The 20,095-nt window shown below is 42.8% G+C and overlaps 1 protein-coding gene across 1 annotated transcript in view; it reads left to right on the top strand.

Annotated features, from left to right (window-relative positions):
- The window catches only part of LOC124013288, a 61,877-nt gene that overhangs the window by 28,335 nt on the left and 13,447 nt on the right, over positions 1-20,095 (top strand). The window contains exons 27-44 of the mRNA XM_046327554.1: positions 705-864; positions 1,565-1,641; positions 1,789-2,010; positions 2,261-2,352; positions 2,657-2,787; positions 2,967-3,130; positions 4,101-4,174; positions 5,238-5,362; positions 5,612-5,671; positions 7,142-7,253; positions 9,585-9,774; positions 13,091-13,254; positions 13,644-13,757; positions 14,175-14,198; positions 14,290-14,379; positions 14,783-14,953; positions 15,237-15,380; positions 17,580-17,746. Coding sequence (XP_046183510.1) covers positions 705-864; positions 1,565-1,641; positions 1,789-2,010; positions 2,261-2,352; positions 2,657-2,787; positions 2,967-3,130; positions 4,101-4,174; positions 5,238-5,362; positions 5,612-5,671; positions 7,142-7,253; positions 9,585-9,774; positions 13,091-13,254; positions 13,644-13,757; positions 14,175-14,198; positions 14,290-14,379; positions 14,783-14,953; positions 15,237-15,380; positions 17,580-17,746 — 2,281 coding nt within the window. The remainder of the gene's footprint in view (positions 1-704; positions 865-1,564; positions 1,642-1,788; positions 2,011-2,260; positions 2,353-2,656; positions 2,788-2,966; positions 3,131-4,100; positions 4,175-5,237; positions 5,363-5,611; positions 5,672-7,141; positions 7,254-9,584; positions 9,775-13,090; positions 13,255-13,643; positions 13,758-14,174; positions 14,199-14,289; positions 14,380-14,782; positions 14,954-15,236; positions 15,381-17,579; positions 17,747-20,095) is intronic.

The raw sequence follows: 20,095 nt of genomic DNA, 5'->3' as shown, positions 1-20,095 counted from the left end.
ATTGAAAATATTAAGTAATGACTGACATTAACCCCTGTTTCTTTTGCATTAATTTCTTCCTAACATGCCTTCATGATAAGAGAAAATGAAATGTGGAGCTAGATAGTTAGAAAGCACTGGGACATTCCAGAAGATGGTTGGTCAGATAGTGTATCCACACTAAATACATGAAGTGGGTTTGGTCTCTAAGGCTTTCTGACAAAGCCCTAGCATAACATTCTAGAATGCTCAGACTAGAAGATACATTGAGAAAAGATACTTCATTTTCTCATCCACAGTATTGTCTAAGATGCACCAGTCCTAAAACTGGTACAGGTGTAAGATCTTAATTTGACCAGTTTCTCACAGCAGCAAAATAACCCTGCAGCAACCGGAAATGTGAATTATTGTGTGGGTTATAATTAATGGCTGTTTTTTTGTAGTGGTTGATACATTTTTAGGGCAAATAAAGTCAGACATTTTAAAGTGTAAATTATAAACTTTAGAAACCTTTTTAATCCTTGAATACACTACAAGTTTGTGTTTCCTACTATGCAGGACATTTCCTGAAACAACCGGGTGATCAAATTAAGATTGTGCATTTGTAGATGTGGATCGTTCATTCTAAATACTAGTCTTTCTAGAGAGCCTGGCTAAAGTCTGTCATACCCTCCCCTCCCTCCCCACTCCTCCCTCCCCCTTCATCCCTCCTCCTTACCCTCTAGAACTGGTGGTGGCCCTGGACACCCAGAAGATAGGGGTGGTATCGTGCGGCCAGGCCCACTCCATGGCGCTGAATGAGCAGGGCCAGGTGTTTGCCTGGGGGGCCGGTGGAGGGGGCCAGCTGGGACTGGGGACCGCTGAGGAGACCGTCCCAATCCCCAGGTGACCCAGCATGCTAGAACATACATTATTGAAGCTTTGCTGAGGAATAGCCTACTGGAAGAGGTACATGAAAACCAATGGAATTGTGAGAACTGCATGTGATGGCTAAATGCTACGGGCATAGACTTTAAAACCAGACCCGCAACAAAGCGAGACTTTCAGGAAGGCTTACGAAACAGACCAGGTTGGGTTTGAGAAGTCAATGAGAGAAGTGAAAAATTATTGGTGGTTAATTTTCTCGAAATCTAAATGCACAACCTGAGATGCTAGCCAATGTCTTCAGTAGTTAAACATGTTATTACTCAAACCTCGTGAAAATGCCAAACTGACGTTTTGATTTTCATCAAAAACAACTCTGTCGAAGGAGTGCGTTTGATTTGACGGCCTGCACATGCACAGTTCGGCGCTAGACGACCGTTCAACCCGATGACGGGTTTCTGCGCACGGGCTTAGGTAGCCAACGTCTCCATGACATCACCCACAGTGTCATCGGTGATTTCTATTTAAGAAGCAGTTTCTTCATACTGTACTTTGCTGGGAGGGTTACAAAGACTACAACACGTACGGTGTTCTAGATGTTGACTATACAGGGATTGTAAAGCTAACTGTACATTGCATGTAGTTGGTTAAAATCTGCCAAATACTGCATAGTTGTTCAGGCATTGGCCTTGCAACTCAATGCATCTCCTGTATTTCTCAGGCTGATCAAGAAGCTGTGCGAGCATCGCATCTCTCAAATAATGTGTGGCAACAAGCACTGCATCGCACTCTCTAAAGGTGAGAATGAAGCCAACAGCAACACCTCACACTACCACTGATACTGTAGCGCTACACACCAAAGTTACATGCTTAACAGCTCATGCTAGGCTAATGCTAGGTTAATGCCAGGCTAATGCTAGGCTAACCCCCTCTTTTCTCTCCCAGACGGTCAGCTGTTCACGTGGGGCCAGAACTCGAGCGGTCAGCTGGGTTTGGGGAAGGGAGAGCCCAGCACCTTGTCTCCCCAGCCCCTCAAGTCTCTGTCAGGTATCCCCCTGGCTCAGATCACCGCTGGGGGAGACCACAGCTTCGCCCTGTCACTCTCTGGAGCCGTGTTCGGCTGGGGCAGGAACGGCGCCGGACAGCTGGGGTTAAATGACAAACAGGGTAGGCTAACTAACTTATACGTCGATGAGACATACGTAGAGAGAAGTAATGCACCCCAATAGACTGATGAAGCCTGTTGGACTACAGACCCATTGCTATATGGGTCCAAATGCCCATTCGTTTCTCCGATTATGTGATTAAATGAATGATGGCTTGTAAGCAGTTTATAAGCAGACCTTCATATAAAGCAATGTGATGTTCTGAAGGTAACATGGAATATGTGCGCGTGTGTTTTATTTCCTTTCTACAGACCGGTCTGTCCCTTGCCACATCAAGTTCCTCAGATCCCAAAAAGTGGTTTATATCAGCTGTGGAGACGAGCATACAGCTGCCCTCACCAAGGTGAGGAACACAACTGTCCTCCTGCGTATCTGTCTGTTATGTGTTTATAGTCTTGTGATGAAGCTCTCATATAGTCTTCAGATGATGGTGGGTTTTGAGAAAGCACAGTACTGAAAAAGGACCTGCTGTCTTGTAAAACCTTTAATCCATGAATGTGTTCATGCCTTTGAAGAATTCTCATGTTTGTTTTGGAGGGTGAGGAATATGCATGTGGAATTGTATCGAGCTATGACAGACTGTCCTTCAGCATTCCTTTTCACATCCTTTATTGTAATTGAAGCCTCGCTCTGTGTTTGGTTGACAGGATGGGGGTTTGTTTACGTTTGGGGACGGTTCTCGTGGTCAACTGGGTCATGACTCCACCAACAACGAGCCTTTACCCAGACAGGTGCAGGAGCTGATGGGCAGCGAGGTTTCCCAGATTGCCTGTGGCAGGTAATGCACAACGTAGCCTGGTCAGCGTAGCATAGCCTAGCAAAGCATAGCTTAGTATAGCATAGCAGTATAATAGAGTACAGTACAGGTTTACATCAGGTAAGTTATGGTATGACTACTTGCCTTCTCTGTCCTAGATTCCTCATACTCTCTTTCTATCCTCTCCGTCTGGGTTTCAGACACCACACCCTGGCGTTTGTGCCTTCCTCCGGTCTGGTGTATGCTTTCGGGTGTAACACCAATGGTCAGCTGGGCACCGGGACACGAGGTGACATCAAAAGCCCACTTCCTGTCAAAAGCAGCCTCACAGGAAGGCTCACAGGAAGTCCTCGTCATATGTCAGGTAACTGGATGACTCCAGTTGGGAAGAAGAGAATGCAGGGAAATGAGGCAAGGCAAGGCAGAATCAGGGAGCTGTTGCTTGAGGAAAATGTCCGGCCTGTTGTAGGAGCAAGTCAGAATAGACAAGAGAACGCATAGGACGTTGAATGGAACAGGCACACGAGTGCAAGGACTTGTTCAGATACATCCACAGCTTATTCAGTGATTCATATAATGTACTGTATATAAAACTATGACTGTAGGGAGAAAGATCACTAGATCACTATAATTTCCATATTAACCGTGCGTATTAAAAGTCTATGAATGGGATAAATTCAATGTTCAAAGAATGAAATAGTATCAAAATATCCCCATGTGGTAAAATGTTTGCCATTATTTCAGCAACACGGATGTTTCTAGAGTGAACTGTATTAGGTTGTGAGTGAGTTTGAGGTCTATGAAACAGGATTCTCAGTGTTTAACACACTGATTGATGGTGTTTGAGGTGGATTGCTTAGCTTGTATTGCTTTCCTGCCATCTAGTGGACTAAATCAAAATCTAGGGAGCTTCTCGGTGTAGGGCAGCGTTTCCCAAACTGGGGAACCCAGGGGGTGCACATTTAATTTTTTGCCTTAGCACTACACAGCTGGTTCAAATAATCAACGCGTCATCAAGCTTTGGTTCTTTGAATCAGCTGTGTACTAGAGCAAAAACCAAAACATGCACCTTTTGGAGTTTGGAAAATGCTTGTGTAGAGCGAAGATGCCCCTAGACACTGATCTTGGATTAGCATTTTTCCCCCACTAATAGTTAAGATTACAATGGTGGGGGAAGGGAAGCTGATCCTTGATCTCTCTCTCAAGGGGAAACTTCACTCAGGAGCTATTTCCTATAAGCATAAACTGTTCCCGTAAGTCACTACAATGCTGTTGAGCTAGCCGATTTTTAAACCAACAGTCAGTAACTCTTCCCTCTCCTTTCCTCTTTCTAGGGCCTGATCATTATGCCATTACAAAAATCAACTGTGGAGGGGACCATAACTTCCTATTGTACTCCGATGAAAAGGTAAAGGACTTCACATAATCGTTTCTCAGCTTTTGGTCGTTAACTGATGTAATAGTACAGGCACCGTTTTCATAAAGCATCTCAGAATTGGAATGATATAGGATCAGTTTAGCCTTTTCAATCATAATGAATAAGATCACATGCACAGGGGGGCCCTGATCTTAGATCAGCTCTCTTACTCTGAGACGCTTTATGCCCAGACATTGAATTGAAAGACATAGAATTTTCTCTTTCAGGGATGGGAAGAATATGCTTTAGACCAGGGTTCTCCACCCTGTTCCTGAAGAGCTACCCTCCTTTAGGTTGTTTATCCAACCCCAGTTGGAACTAACCATGGTTCAGCTTGTCAACCATTTCATTATTAGAATCAGGTGCACTAGATTAGGGTTTTAGTAAAAACCTACAGGATGGTAGCTCTTCAGGAACATGGTTAGAGAGCTCTGCTATAGACCTAGTAGTGAGGAAGGATGCTGATGTGTTTTCATTAAGTGAGCCAGTTCTAGTTTTCTGCCACTAAGTGGAGCTGTTGCTACAGTTATTGACCAGCTAGAATGTCTGGATGGTCTCTGCTCTGGACAGAGAGATTTAAGACCAAGGCTATGTCCCAATTTTTTGTCCTACCTCCCAGAATGTGCACCTGTTCACTTCCCTTCACTGGTTCGAAAGAAAAGACTGGTGTAATAAATATGGTGGAAACTCCCTCTAGCCGATGCCTCCACCAATCCAGTGCTTTTAGATTTGTGGGAAGTAGTGAATGAGATATTACTGTGATGCACCCCAAGTAGCCTACATCTGTCTACAACGGATATCCTCCTGTTGATTGCCAGGAATGTGACTTGATAACACCAACACACAGATAGACACTCTCTCTACAATGTACTTGGACCTCTCAGAGTATTTATTTTATCTGCAAGTGGGAAAGGGAATGAACCCAAAACACATGTCTCTGGATAGCCTTGTAATGTCTACAGTGGAAGCGCTATCGAGAATATCGTTGCTAAATGTGGCCGACTAGCTGATGTGCTACGTTACCTTGACTCCCCCCTGACCCCCTTCTCTACAGAGTTCCACCCCTCCTGAAGACTTCCGCGTCACTAACATCAGTAGAAGCATCTCTTTGATAAATGATGCCAGTTTGAATACGTGGAGGATGAAACTCCTAGACAACACAGATTCCACTATCACCAAGTAAGTCAGTGATACGAGTTATTTGTGGATTCGATTTGTCTTGAAAATATTTTTTTGTGAACAATTGTTTATCGTTTCCTATGCGGAGAATGACACTTCTTTTAGCAGGACGATGATCCTGTGGTGACCCTTTTTAGCTTCAGCAGCTGGAAGCTCTATACCACTCTGAAGACTGGTATCTGTTTGATCTTGTTTCAATTGATTGATATCATCTCCTGCATTTATGTTTTGGTCTCCCTCTGCTTTTAGTGACGTCATTCTCCTGCTGTCTTCCACCGCCTGTTGGAACGCCAGCTTCCTGGATGAGAGGTGAGCATTCATCGACAGCCTATCCTGTTCATTCACCTGTTTGGAAGGAGACCATGAAAGGAAGCCATGAGTATTGAGTCACACCCGGTGTCTCTCTCTTATGTCTTGTGGGAAAAGGCCGAGCGTTCACAGAGGACAAAATCATGTCCTTAATGTCCTTGTCCGACCAACACTCATTCCCATCATGTGGCTACAATTCAGAACTGCTGACCTTAGGGGAAGAGACTCCAGGGAAATACTCCTATCTAGACACACTGTACAGACATACAGAGATTCCATTAGAGATCCGTGCGGAGATAAAGCGCAGATGGCGTGTATGAGGGAGGGGTGGCCATTTTGTGCTGATTCTCCGCCAGATGCCTATCACTTCATGGGAACGACCCTAGTTCCGAGCCCATCAGCGTAATGGTGTCCTCTAGACTAGAGAAGACCAATAAGCACCTTACTGTATGCCCTGCCCTCTCTGCTAAAGCAGCCTGTCCTAAAACCTACTGGATTTAACAGTTATATAAAACACTGGCAGGTTTAGCCATTAGCTCAACCGAGAGGGAGAGAAACTGACAATGTGTTGCTGGTAGTATGTTATGTTCCCAATCGCACATCTGTTATTGTTTGTAGAGGTCACTCATTTGTGATGGCATCATGTGGGCCGCCCAAGAACGTCTGCACAGTGTCCATAAAAAAAAATTGTCTCAATTTGGACCCTTAGAGTATGAGACACACACACACACACGGCATGCCACAAAACTGCCTGATTCCGGTGGGTACAGAAGCACTGTTCCCTAGCTAGCATAACGCCTCTCTACTTGTTAGTGCTTATCGTTCCGGTCGGAGTCTCTGTTTACCAAACAGTCACACAAAGCCAAATCTGGTTTATTATGGCTGAATTATTATTATTTTTTTATCAATATCTGGAGGTTGTCTGTAAATAGTCGCTGTCCTTCATGCCTTTGAGTTTTCTGGGCTTTGTGGTGTTTCTCTCTCTCTCTCTCACACACAACACCCCTGGAAGAGTTCACAAGATAAAGCAGTGAATGTGGTTTGGAATGGATTTAAATACATGGAGGCTCTGACTAGACTTAATATATGGTCCCTGTTCATCCCTAGGTGTGTGTGTATGTGTGTTTCTGTTTAGGTCTTAGAGCTCTATACCCTGCAGTGAGCTCACACAACTGCCACGTGCCCAGTTAGAACAGAAGCTAGAGACTCTATCTAACCCAGAGGAACGTGTTGTGTGTTCTATTCATCAATGGTTCTACACAAATTCATGGATTTAGTCCAGCCATTTATTTATATCTCTGCTGATGAGTTTTTAAAGGGATGTTCTGTATTTTGAGCGGAACTTCCATTTTAAGCGCCACAGTTAAAACTGATGAAAAGTCTGGCTAGTTTATCATGGGTTTTTCTGTTTGGTAATTTTTGGGGGGGTTTGGTCTTAAAGGCTATTTTGTTCTTTGTTTGTTCCCCCAGTGATGACAGCCATTTTAAGACCAACCCTAAAGTCCCTGGCATCGATCTCAACTCAGTCCGCCTGCTGTTTGAGACACTCAGTAAACCGCCCTTCGCCAGACTATTGGAGCAGGTAACGACTCTTGTGTACCATGTCTTATCCCAATACCTGAAAGCGGGACTCTCCCCATGCTCAAAAACCAGGGTATGCATAGTTAAAGTGGCCTCCTTCCATCATCTGTACTGATATGAAAACACAGTGAAAAGCAATATGAAGGGAGACCACTGGGTTTCAGGTCTTTGGTTCTTTCACATAGAAGCAGGTGAAGGAAAGGAGATGAGGAGAAATCACTTTAGGCACTAAAGGTGCACTATGTAGAAATCGCTCAGCCATTTCCTGATTTGTAAAATTCAAATAGTTTGCATGATTTCAGTTTACGTGACACATCAAGCAAGTATAGTGTAGGTAATCATTGTACCATCTAAACCGCTGTGAAATATATTTTCCATAACCACAAATATTGGTATTTTCAGATTTTTGAAGCTTGAAATACCGAAAGTAAAAGATGCAAAAACTCAACTTAAAAACGGAAAGCATAGAAATAGTGCACATAGATCTACCGCTTCTTAACTTGCTTACACAATGACAGATTTCACATTTTATATGTACTTTTGGTTGGGCCGCCCAAAAAGTGACATATTGCAGCTTTAAAGATGGACTCTGCATGGGGAAGCAGCGCCACTGGCCACCCCACCACCGTTGTTGTTTTTGCTGCATGAGAAAAAAAGAAGTACATGTGCTCTTCTATTGCTCGTGCAGTGATGTCTGATGGGAAAAAAACTGTTGTTTGCAGCAACTTGTAATATAGCAAACGGACGTGGCTGTTTCACCATTAAATATTCTAGATTTAATTGAGATGTACCCCGGGTTTTGACTATCAAGCTACTTGGTTCTATCCATCTACTCCTAAACGTGTTATAGCTGAGGCCGGTAGATTTGAACTGAGCGAAATAATGGCATTTACAAATCCCCTTTACAGGGTCATTGTCAGGGTCATTGTCATGGCAACCCTATCATACAGAGTCATGGTTTATGTTTTGACTCAAATGCAATATTTTAGTCCAAGGACACAAAGCCTTGTCTGTCTGTCAACATACTGACTCAGATCTCTACTTTAATAATAAAAAATTGAATGCAATAAACGTGTCACTTTAAACAATGGCACTTTATATAATGTTTACATACCCTATATCACTCATCTCATATGTATATACTGTACTCTATACCATCTACTGCATCTTGCCTATGCCGTTCGGCCATTACTCATCCATATATTTGTATGTACATATTCTTATTCATTCCTTTACATTTGTGTGTACAAAGTAGTTGTTGTGAAATTGTTAGATTACTTGTTAGATATTACTGCACGGTCGGAACTAGAAGCACAAGCTTCAAAAGGGTTTTTCAGCTGTCCCATAGGATAACCCTTTTTGGTTCCAGGTAGAACCCTTTGGTTCCATGTAGATTCATCTGTGAAAAGGGTTCTACATGGAACTCAAAAGGGTTATACCAGGATCTCCTATGGGGACAGCCGAAGAATCCTTTAAGGTTCTAGATGGCATCTTTTTTTTTCTAGGAGTGTACGGCGTGGATCCTGTTAGACCTAGCCAGCAGCACTTTGGGCTGAGCTATGTAGTAGAGTAAAATAGGGGTGTTCAGGGTACACCGCCCCCTACGCTTTGTTTTGATGGCTGGAGAGTATCACAGGCCATGCCATTGAATTCCCATGCCACATATGAACTATGTCCCTGTTTGACTTCTGAAATGGTACAGCACACTTTACGCATCATCTCAGTAAGATCAACACATACTCTGCTGGGTTTTGATGGTTTCACGCAGAATGCCTACTGGACTGAGGTCATGAGGTTCAGAGCTAGCTAGCCCACTAATAATATGTTAGGGATTTTGGGGCTTCTCAATCTAACTTGATTTATTGTGTTCTATAAAGATCAGGCAGCATTAGCAACCAGCCAACCACAGGAGGCCTCTCCCAAAACATTTTCCTGTGATGTTTTTGGCCCCTTTGCCGAGTCCAGCTAATCCTTTAGATTTTGTAAAAAGCTATCCTTGTTCCGACATTTAAAAATATATATATATATTGTATCATTTTGGTACAGTATTGCAATGTTGAAAATACATTTCTTAGTCAATATCAAGTATCCCAATTCTTCACCATCGGTCAGTCATAGTTTACATTTATAAAACTTCAGGTACTCTACTTAACTCATATCATAATATACTCATTTAGTTACATCTGCGTTAGCAAATGAAAATAACAAGCATTGTGATGTACAGTGAACCAGTTGTACGGACAGCTGTTAGGTGATATTTTGATGGATGATTTTAAAGTGATGTATCCATCTCTCTCTCTCTCCCTCCATCCATGTGTCTCTGTCCTGCCAGGCCACTAAGAGTTTTGAGAGCCTGCTGATCCCCCAGCTGCCCTGCTCTCCCCCTGACGTTGAGGCCATGAGGATCTACCTGATCCTGTCGGAGTGTCCCGCCCTACACGACTCCAAGAACTACATCACCCTCACCATCCCCCTAGCCATGGCCATACTCCGCCTGGATGCCAACCCCAGCAAAGTGCTTGGTAGGGGGGCAATATAGTTGCATTTCAATCACACACATGCACAATCACATGTTAATGTACTATGTACATTGCATGCACACAGACACCCATACGTGCGCACGCACACACACATTGACGGGGCTGTAGTGCACCAGGTCAAGAGCTTCAAGTTCCTGTGTGTCTACATCACTAAGGATCTATCATGGTCCACACAAACCAACACAGTTGTGGCGGGGCACGACAACACCTCTTCCCCCTCAGGAGGCTGAAAAGATTTGGCATGGGATTCTTAATGTTTTTAGAGCTGCACCATTGAGAGCATCTTGACTGGCTGCATCACCACTTGCTATGGCAACTGCTTGGTATCTAGCCGCAAGGCGCTACAGAGGGTAGTGCGTACAGCCCTGTACATCACTGGGGCCGAGCTCCCTGCAATCCGGGACCTCTATACCAGGCGGTGTCAGAGGAAGGCCCTAAAAATGATCAAAGACTCCAGCCACCCAAGTCATAGCATGTTCTCTCTGCTACCGCACAGCAAGTGGTACCAATGCACCAAGTCTGGAACCAACAGGAACCTGAACAGCTTCTATCCCCAAGCCATAAGACTGCTAAATAGTTAAATAGTAATCAATAGCTACCTGGACTATCTGCATTGACCCTCCTTTGCACAAACTCTTGACTCATCACATATGCTGCTCTTGCTGTTTATCTATCCTGTGGCCTAGTCACTTTATCCCTACCTACAGTTGAAGTCGGAAGTTTACATACACTTAGGTTGGAGTCATTTTTAAAAATAGTTTTTCAACCACTCCACAAATGTCTTGTTAACAAACTATACATTTGGCAAGTTGAATAGGACATCTACTTTGTGCATGACACAATTCCAGTGGGTCAGAAGTTTACATACACTAAGTTGATTGTGCCTTTAAACAGCTTGGAAAATCCCAGAAAATGATGCCATGGCTTTAAAAGCTTTTGATAGGTTAATTGACAACATTTTAGTAAATTTGTGGTGTACCTGTGGGTGCATTTCAAGGCCTACCTTCACACTCAGTGCCTCTTTGCTTGACATCATGGGAGAATCAAAAGAAATCAGCCAAGACAAAATTGTAGACTTCCACAAGTCTGGTTCATCCTTGGGAGCAATTTCCAAACGCCTGAAGGTACCACGTTCATCTGTACAAACAATTGAATGCAAGTAGAAACACCATGGGACCACGCAGCCATCATACCGCTCAGGAAGGAGACGCGTTCTGTCTCCTAGAGATGAACGTAATTTAATGTGAAAAGTGCAAATCAATCCCAGAACAACAGCAAAGGATCTTGTGAAGATGCTGGAGGAAACGGGTACAAAGTATATATCCACAGTAAAACGAGTCCTATATTGACATAACCTGAAAGGCCACTCAGCAAGGAGGAAGCCACTGCTCCAAAACCTCCATACAAATGGTTTGCAACTGCACATGGGGACAAAGATCTTACTTTTTGGAGAAATGTCCTCTGTTTGGCCATAATGACCATCGTTATGTTTGGAGGAAAAATGGGGAGGCTTGCAAACCGAAGAACACCATCCCAATAGTGAAGCACGGGGGTGGCAGCATCATGTTGTGGGGGTGCTTTGCTGCAGGAGGGACTGGTGCACTTCACAAAATAGATGGCATTATGAGGGAGGAAGGAAGGAAAATGTTGTGGATATATTGAAGCAACATCTCAAGACATCAGTTGGGAAGTTAAAGCTTGGTCGCAAATGGGTCTTCCAATGGACAATGACCCCAAGCATAATTCCAAAGTTTTGGCAAAATGGCTTAAGGACAATAAAACCTATAAAAACTTTGTGGGCAGAACTGAAGAAGCATGTGTGCGATCAAGGAGGCCTACAAACCTGACTCCGTTACACCAGCTCTGTCAGGAGGAATGGGCCAAAATTCACTCAACTTATTCACTCAACTTATTTGACCCAAGTTAAACAATTTAAAGACAATGCTACCAAATACTAATTGAGTGTCTGTAAACTTCTGACCCACTGGGAATGTGATGAAATAAATAAAAGCTGAAGTAAATCATTCTCTCTACTATTATTCTGACATTTCACATTCTTAAAATAACGTGGTGATCCTAACTGACCTAAGACAGGGAATTTTTACTATGATTAAATGTCAGGAATTGTGAAACTGAGTTTAAATGTATTTGGCTAAGGTGTATGTAAACTTACGACTTCAACTGTATATGTACACTCTGTACTGGTACCCTGTGTTTATAGCCAAGTTATCGTTACTCATTGTATATTTACTCCTGGGGTTATCTTTCTATTATTTGTTATTTTATTTTTCTCTCTGCGTTGTTGGGAAGGGCTGTAAGTAAGCATTTCACTGTTAGTCCACGCTTGTTGTTTACGAAGCATGCAGGTACACCGGCGCACAGACAAATACCCTCATGCACACAAATGTGCTGAACAGTGTTTGATACTGTATACCCTGTACACCTCAGTCTACCACAAATACTCTTTCTCCATACTGCACAGTCAGTCCCAGGAAAATGGCAGTTGTACAACTGTCAGAATGGTATACACTTCATGTGTACAGTGCATCACATGGCACTTCTTTCATACTTTTAAATATGCATTGTCACTGCAGGTTCCCTTTAAAAGATGCTGGAATGTGATGTGTTGTCTTGTTTTTTTTGTATCCCATAGATAACTGGTGGTGTGTTATATTCTGGATCCCCGTAGATAACTGGTGGTGTGTTATATTCTGGATCCCCACAGATAACTGGTGGTGTGTTATATTCTGGATCCCCGTAGATAACTGGTGGTGTGTTATATTCCGGATCCCCGCAGATAACTGGTGGTGTGTTATATTCTGGATCCCCGCAGATAACTGGTGGTGTGTTATATTCTGGATCCCCGTAGATAACTGGTGGTGTGTTATATTCCGGATCCCCGCAGATAACTGGTGGTGGTGTGTTATATTCGCAGATAACTGGTGGTGTGTTATATTCTGGATCCCCGCAGATAACTGGTGGTGTGTTATATTCTGGATCCCCGTAGATAACTGGTGGTGTGTTATATTCTGGATCCCCGTAGATAACTGGTGGTGTGTTATATTCTGGATCCCCGCAGATAACTGGTGGTGTGTTATATTCTGGATCCCCGCAGATAACTGGTGGTGTGTTATATTCTGGATCCCCGCAGATAACTGGTGGTGGTGTGTTATATTCTGGATCCCCGTAGATAACTGGTGGTGTGTTATATTCTGGATCCCCGCAGATAACTGGTGGTGTGTTATATTCTGGATCCCCGTAGATAACTGGTGGTGTGTTATATTCTGGATCCCCGCAGATAACTGGTGGTGCCTGGTGGACGGCGGTGTGTTCTCCAGGCTGGTGGACATGTATAAGAGCATCGTGGTGTTCCTGTTAACCGGAGGAAAGGCCCTGCTCGTCCCTGTCTTCCTAGAAAACTACACCAGTGCCACGCTAAAGCTTCTAGAGAAACTTCATAAGGTAACATTTCCTGCTAATGTTCATGGGGAAACGTCATTAGCTCATTCTTTACATAAAAGTTTCTCTAGATACTTCACAAGTTAAAGTTTTATACTAAGCTTGTGAAGAAACTTCAAGAGGTGTTATGATTCCCGTCCTTAAACATTGATCTACTGTGCGAATAGGATCCTTAGGTTAGGAACACATGAGTTGTCCTTTTTTTAAAGAATGTCGGTAATGCAAAAAATAGGTTTACAGAATTGTGGGAAAATATCAAGTATGCATGAAATCCTTTTATATATAAATGTATCAAACCGCAAGAGACTTCCTGGTATAAAAGAAAGGTAAACAATCATAATGATGAGTGTGTGTGTTCTGAGCAGGGCTGTTGTGCTGCTGTGTGTGTCCAGGTTAACCTGAAGGCCGGGCATGTGGAGTACAACCGCTTCTATATCCCTGACATCACCACCCTGGTGGACATCCAGGAAGACTACCTCAAGTGGTTTCTGAGTAAAGCAGAGATTGTGAGTACTGGAGATCTCTACGTCTCTCTCTCTTGTGACGATGTCGTCCTGTGGAATTTGGTGTGTGTGTGAGTCCAATTATCTAATTCTCATCCGAATCCAATGGGATGCTACTCTCACAGACGAGCCCCCTAGCCCCTACCCCTCTTCCCTCCCTCTTTCTCCCTGCATAGTAGAATCTGTCGAACTGCGTAGGCCCTTTCTAGGAAGAGCACAGAGACTTTGTTGTCCCCACCCTCATATTTTCACCTTTGTGCCTTGTAGCTCTGGCCAATGTCTCAGTAAACTGGTATAGCTAGACAGTTATGCCCCTGCCACCAGCTGTCAATCTGAATACACTGTTATGATCCTCTACAATATAGTTTTCATGGGTAATTTGGACAAAACTGAGTTGATGATTATAATTTTGTTTTTCAGAAAATGAGAACACCAGCAGTACAGGTATACAGGCTATTTTCTAATCAAATGAGTGTAAATGCCACGTTATCTATATGCTCTTCAAACGATAACGTTTCTCTTTTCATCCATTCAGAGCTCAGTGACTTTATGTGCCTACCCGTTCATACTGAACGCCCAAGCCAAGACCACCATGCTGCAAACTGACGCTGAGCTACAGATGCAGGTAACAGCCAGGATTGGAAAATATATATGTACATTTTTACAGATGCTCTGGCACAGAGTGACTTATAGTAGTGAGTGCATACATTTTCATTAGTAATAGTCCCTTGTAGGAATCGAATCCACAACCCTGGCATTGCAAATGCCATGCTCTACCAACTGAGCCACACGGGACCGTTATATTAAAAGTTTCCACTGTTAACTCAGAGTTTGAAACTGATTTATGTTGACATTTGCCGTGATAAAATAACTTGTTTTTATAGACAATGTAAGAATGAATCATGTCCCTTGGAGACCATTTAATTGCACTTGTCTTTTTTTAAACACTTGATGTAAAAAAAGAAAAAAATATATAATTTCCATCTCTCCTACACATATTATTTCCCCTGTCTGTGACCTTTTCCAAGATGGCGGTGAGCGGGGCCAACATGCATAACGTTTTCATGCTGCTGACGTTGGAACCCCTCCTGGCACGGAACCCCTTCCTGGTGCTCCACGTACGCAGGGACCACTTAGTGAGCGACGCGCTGAGAGAGCTCACCATCTACTCTGACGTCGACCTCAAGAAGCCCCTCAAGGTCTGAGTTCAGCACCTCTCAGGGCGACAAAGGTCATGTAGTGTGTCGTAAATAGACATGGAAAGATTTTTTTTTTTAGGAGAGATCTTTGTAATCAAAGAGAAATAAGATAACACCACCAATCATCAATTGTTTGTCAACGGCTGCACACTATTGTTAGTGCCACTTGAATTACAGGAACTAAGGCCATATCACTTGAAGATGAGAAAGTGATTGACAGAGTATTTGGGCTTAGTTAGTGCAAGTTTAATTACAGGAACTAAGGCCCTCCCTCCCCCTCTAGGTGATCTTTGATGGGGAGGAGGCGGTGGATGCAGGGGGGGTAACCAAGGAGTTCTTCCTACTGCTGTTGAAGGAGCTGATGGACCCTGTGTACGGCATGTTCACCCAGTACACCCAGTCCAACCTGCTCTGGTTCTCTGATAAAGTGAGTCATGTACCACTCAGTGGAGGCTGCTGAGGGAAGGACGGCTCATAATAATGGCTGGAACAGAGCAAATGGAATCGCATCAAACACAAGGAAACCATGTGTTTAATGTATTTCATACCATTCCACCTATTCCTCACCAGCCATTACCACGAGCCCGTCCTCCCCAATTAAGGTGCCACCAACCTCCTGTGTGACCGCTTCTACTGCACAACACTGTACAACTAACCATGATCTTACTGTACTTATAGGGCTGATGGCATTCATAACATGGTATAATAAAACCGTGAACCATTCACACTGCACAACGCTGTAACACTAACAAATGTTGATAACTGAACATATCTAACTGTAACTATAAACTGGGTGGTTCGAGCCCTGAATGCTGATTGGCTGACAGCCGTGATATATCAGACCGTATACCACGGGTATGAACGAACATGTATTTTTATTGTTCTAGTTACATTAGTAACCAGTTTCTAATAGCAATAAGGCACCTCCGCATTACATTTACATTTACATTTAAGTCATTTAGCAGACGCTCTTATCCAGAGCGACATACAAATTGGTGCATTCACCTTATGACATCCAGCACATTACATTGTGCAAAGAACAGCCCTTAGCCGTGGTATATTGGCCATATACCACAACCCGCCGAGGTGCCTTATTGCTTAAATATAGTGCTGATGTTACTCATAATTCTGTGTAAAAAAATAACACTCTACTCGAAAAGGGACGTAGTATTAAATATTTCTTGCAAGTGCGTTGGAGTATAGTACATGATTCAAGAGAAGTGTATTAAATGCCTTCACTGACCTTGGCAACGGTTGCTAGAGGAACAAAATAAAAAAGGGAAGTGTTGCAAGCGAACAGTGTAGAAGAACACATTCTCTTTTACAGTAATGACAATAAAACATGTCTAATCGTTAATGGGGTACTGTGACATCATAGAATTGGCTCTTTGTAGAAAACCAATGTTAGTCTGTCTGACATGCATCCTAATTGGCCCACTATTCCCTATATAGGGCTCTATGCCATTTGGGCCAATAACCCTATCTATTGTATGAAGCAACACCAAGGTCATATTAGTTGTCAAATCCCTTCTACTCATGTTCTGGAAGCCAGCCAACCGCCTCAACATGTCAGAAGGGTCAATTTCATTATCTTCTAAATCTAAACAACATTATGCATTTTCAAAGCCGAACAAGGTCACAAACAACGTTTCAAAATATTTCCAAATGCTCTGAATAGACACGGTTGGTCTTGGTTACCGGAGTGTTTACCGGTGTCTCGTAACGTCTTTTGTCTGTATTTCAATGACCTTTGTTAACCCCCCGACCCAGGCCTGGCTGTGTGGCCTGGCCATTGTGCTGTAAGTTGGATACATTCTATTGTGTGAAGGGACACGCCACTAGGCCAGAAAGGTCATATTTGTTGTGGTTTGTTGACGGTAGAAATAATTACTGTATTGAAATATGAACCGCTTATGTAATGAGAGCCGTCCTATCGGAGTGAGTTGGCGTAGGTCAGCGTTTTTCCAGGAAAAGGGACACCCATGCGAGGCAAGGCGACATCGGGAACGTTCACTCACGTATACAAAATAGCACCCTGGATCGTGGGAATATTAATGAGTGTCAAAACCCTTTGACACTCGCAATTGACAGTAGTGATTTGAAGGAGGAACTCAAACAGGTCTATAACAACAACATGAAGCTGAATGGCCTCAATAGGTTTGTAGGGTTCATCAACAATATTTTGTTAGGAAGGCATAATAGGTCATTATTCATATGTAACTTGTAGTTTTAATCAGAAACACATGCGTAATGAATCAACAACACTTCTGAGTAGCCCAGTAATACATTTCCCAGTTGGTGAACATTATTGAATGAAGTGGTTGAATAAAAACAAATTAAATCTCGGTTTGCATTTAAAAACAGACTTTTGGTGGTATGCCAGCCTACATTTCCATCAAAAACAAGATGTACATCTCAATAGTTTAAGTCCTTTAGTTTTTTACTCTCTTAATACTGATGAACCATTTCAGTAGGCTTCTCTTGTTTCTTCCACCTCCTGTATTTTCTGATCAGTGAGGAACGAGCAACGAGAAGAGGACGCCTTTTAAGACTATTGCTATGCACCCAACAAAGCATTGCCTCTCTACTTAACTTCCTTGTTGTGTCTCTCTCTGTTTCTGCCCAGTGTTTTGTGGAGTACAACTGGTTCAATCTGATAGGGATCATTTGTGGGCTGGCCATCTATAACAGCACCGTGGTGGACCTCCACTTCCCCCTGGTCCTTTACAAGAAGCTACTGGGCGTAGCACCCACTCTGGAGGACCTCAAGGAGCTGTCGCCCACAGAGGGCAGGTAATGTGAATTCATAGCCCAGCCACGAGGCCTCTAGGCTGGGATGGACTTGCATGCTAACTCCCCCTAGCCACATCTTGTTAAAAGTGTTACATGGAAAGTGAGTGTTCTTCATTCATTAAAAACTACTTAGTGTTGAACACAATCTTTCTACTGCCATTAGGTATATTGATTGTCCATGATGTTTGTATAAATGTATTTTTGTCTTTGGTGCGGAGAGATTTCATTCTGGGTATATTTTTTAAATTCCCTCTTCCCTCATTATTTGAACACGTTGTGTGAACTCAACATCTCTTCAGAAGGCAATAATTGAGTGTTGGGCTTAGGGTTGGGCAGCATCCAGATCTTCATACCGTTCCTGTACCATACTAGGGTATATGCTATTACTGGCAGTGCACACTGTTTCTTTCCAAATGCACAAAACAAATTTAGGCAGCAGGGATCTTGATCCAGGAGGAGATTGTTTGTCTCTGCTGTAATCGCTGTATCAGCGATTTACAGCTGTGAGTGTTTCTGGGTAAGTCTAAGAGCTTTGCACACATGGATTGCACAATATTTGCACATTATTCTTTAAAAAATTCAAGCTCTGTCATGTTGGTTGTTGATCATCGCTAGACAGCCATTTTCAAGTCTTGGCATAGACTTTCAAACCGATTTTATGAGTAAAAACTGTGACTAGGCCACTCAGGAACATTCAATATCATCTTGGTAAGCAACTCTAGTGTATATTTGGTCTTTTGTTTTAGGTTATTGTCCTGCTGAAAGGTGAATTAGTCTCCCAGTTTCTGTTGGAAAGCAGACTGAATCAGGTTTTCCTCTAGGATTTTTCCTGTGCTTAGCTTTATTCCTTTTCTTTTTATCCTAAACTCTCTAGTCCTTGCAGATGACAAGCATACCCATAACATGGTGCAGCTACCAACATGCTTAAAAATGTGGTACTCAGTGATGTGTTGTGTTAGATTTTCCACAAACATAGCACTTTGTATACAAGACATAAGGTAAATTTCTTTGCCACATTTTTTTGCAGTATTACTTTAGTGCCTTTTTACAAACAGGATGCATGTATTCTGCCCTGGCTTCCTTTTCACTCTGTCATTTAGGTTCGTATTGTGGAATAACTACAATGTGGTTGATCCATCCTCAGGAGAAAACTATCACAGCCATTAAACTCTAACTCTTTTAGTCACCATTAGCCTCATGGTGAAATCCCTGTGCCGTTTCTTTCCTCTCCTGCAACTGAGTTAGGAAGGACGCCTGTATCTTTGTTGTGAATGGGTGTATTAATACGCCATCCAAAGTGCAATTAATAACTTCACCATGCTCAAACATCTTTTTCTTTTTTCAATCTGGAAAACCTCTGGTGTTTGTGGTTGAATCTGTTTTTGAAATTCACTGCTTGACTGAGGAACCTTACAGATAATTGTTTGTGTGGGGTACAGAGATTAGGTAGTCATTCAAAAATCACATTAAACACTAAGTGTGCAATAATAGTAAGTTGCATGGACACGAGTCCATACAACTTATTATGTGACTTGTCAAGCACATTTAGGCTTGCCATAACAAATGGGTTGGATACTTGTTGACTCAAGATATTTCAGCTTTTAATTTTTTATTAATTTGTAAACATTTTTAAAAAATCCACTTTGGCGTTATTGTGTATAGGGCAGTGACACAAAATCTCAATATAATCCAATTTATATTCAGGCTGTAACACAAAAAAATGTGGAAAGAGTATGGGTGTGAATACTTTCGGAAGGCACTGTACTTACTGTACATAACCCAGCGGTTGGCCTAGGGTCTAATTGTCTGCAGATGGCCCGGAGGTTGGTGCTGAAGCATTTTATCCTTAGATTACCAGTCCGGGGGCTACAATTAGGGCAGTGCATCGGCCCTTGAGCGTGTCACCGTAAAAGACAGCTTTCTTTATGGAGTTGGCTCCCTCGGGAGTGTTGGGCCACAAAACAACCCAGACGATGAATAGTGTCTTGTTGTTTTGTCATGGGTTGTGTTGCTTTCTTGGCTTGACTTTTGGGTACACTTAAGACCGAGGCAGTAGAGAGTTGACACAGCTGCGGGTTTTGAACTAAGTGGTGGTGAAGAAATGAAGAAGGAAGAGAAATGAATGACAGTTGGTTAGTCATTTGGGGTGTTTATTTACTCTAGTATTTCTGTGTACTCCTAGTACTCTGAGTTTAAATAAGATTTTTAAAAATGTATTTAACTAGGCAAGTCAGTTAAGAACAAATTCTTATTTACAATGACGGCCTACCCGGGCCAATTGTGCACCGCTTTATGGGACTCTCAATCACGGCTGGTTGTGATACAGCCCGGATTTGAAACAGGGTGTTT

Source organism: Oncorhynchus gorbuscha, linkage group LG24 (assembly GCF_021184085.1).
Source record: "Oncorhynchus gorbuscha isolate QuinsamMale2020 ecotype Even-year linkage group LG24, OgorEven_v1.0, whole genome shotgun sequence".
Classification (NCBI taxonomy): domain Eukaryota; kingdom Metazoa; phylum Chordata; class Actinopteri; order Salmoniformes; family Salmonidae; genus Oncorhynchus; species Oncorhynchus gorbuscha.
Note: the sequence above shows the minus strand (reverse complement) of the source record. Positions and strands in the feature narration are given on the sequence as shown.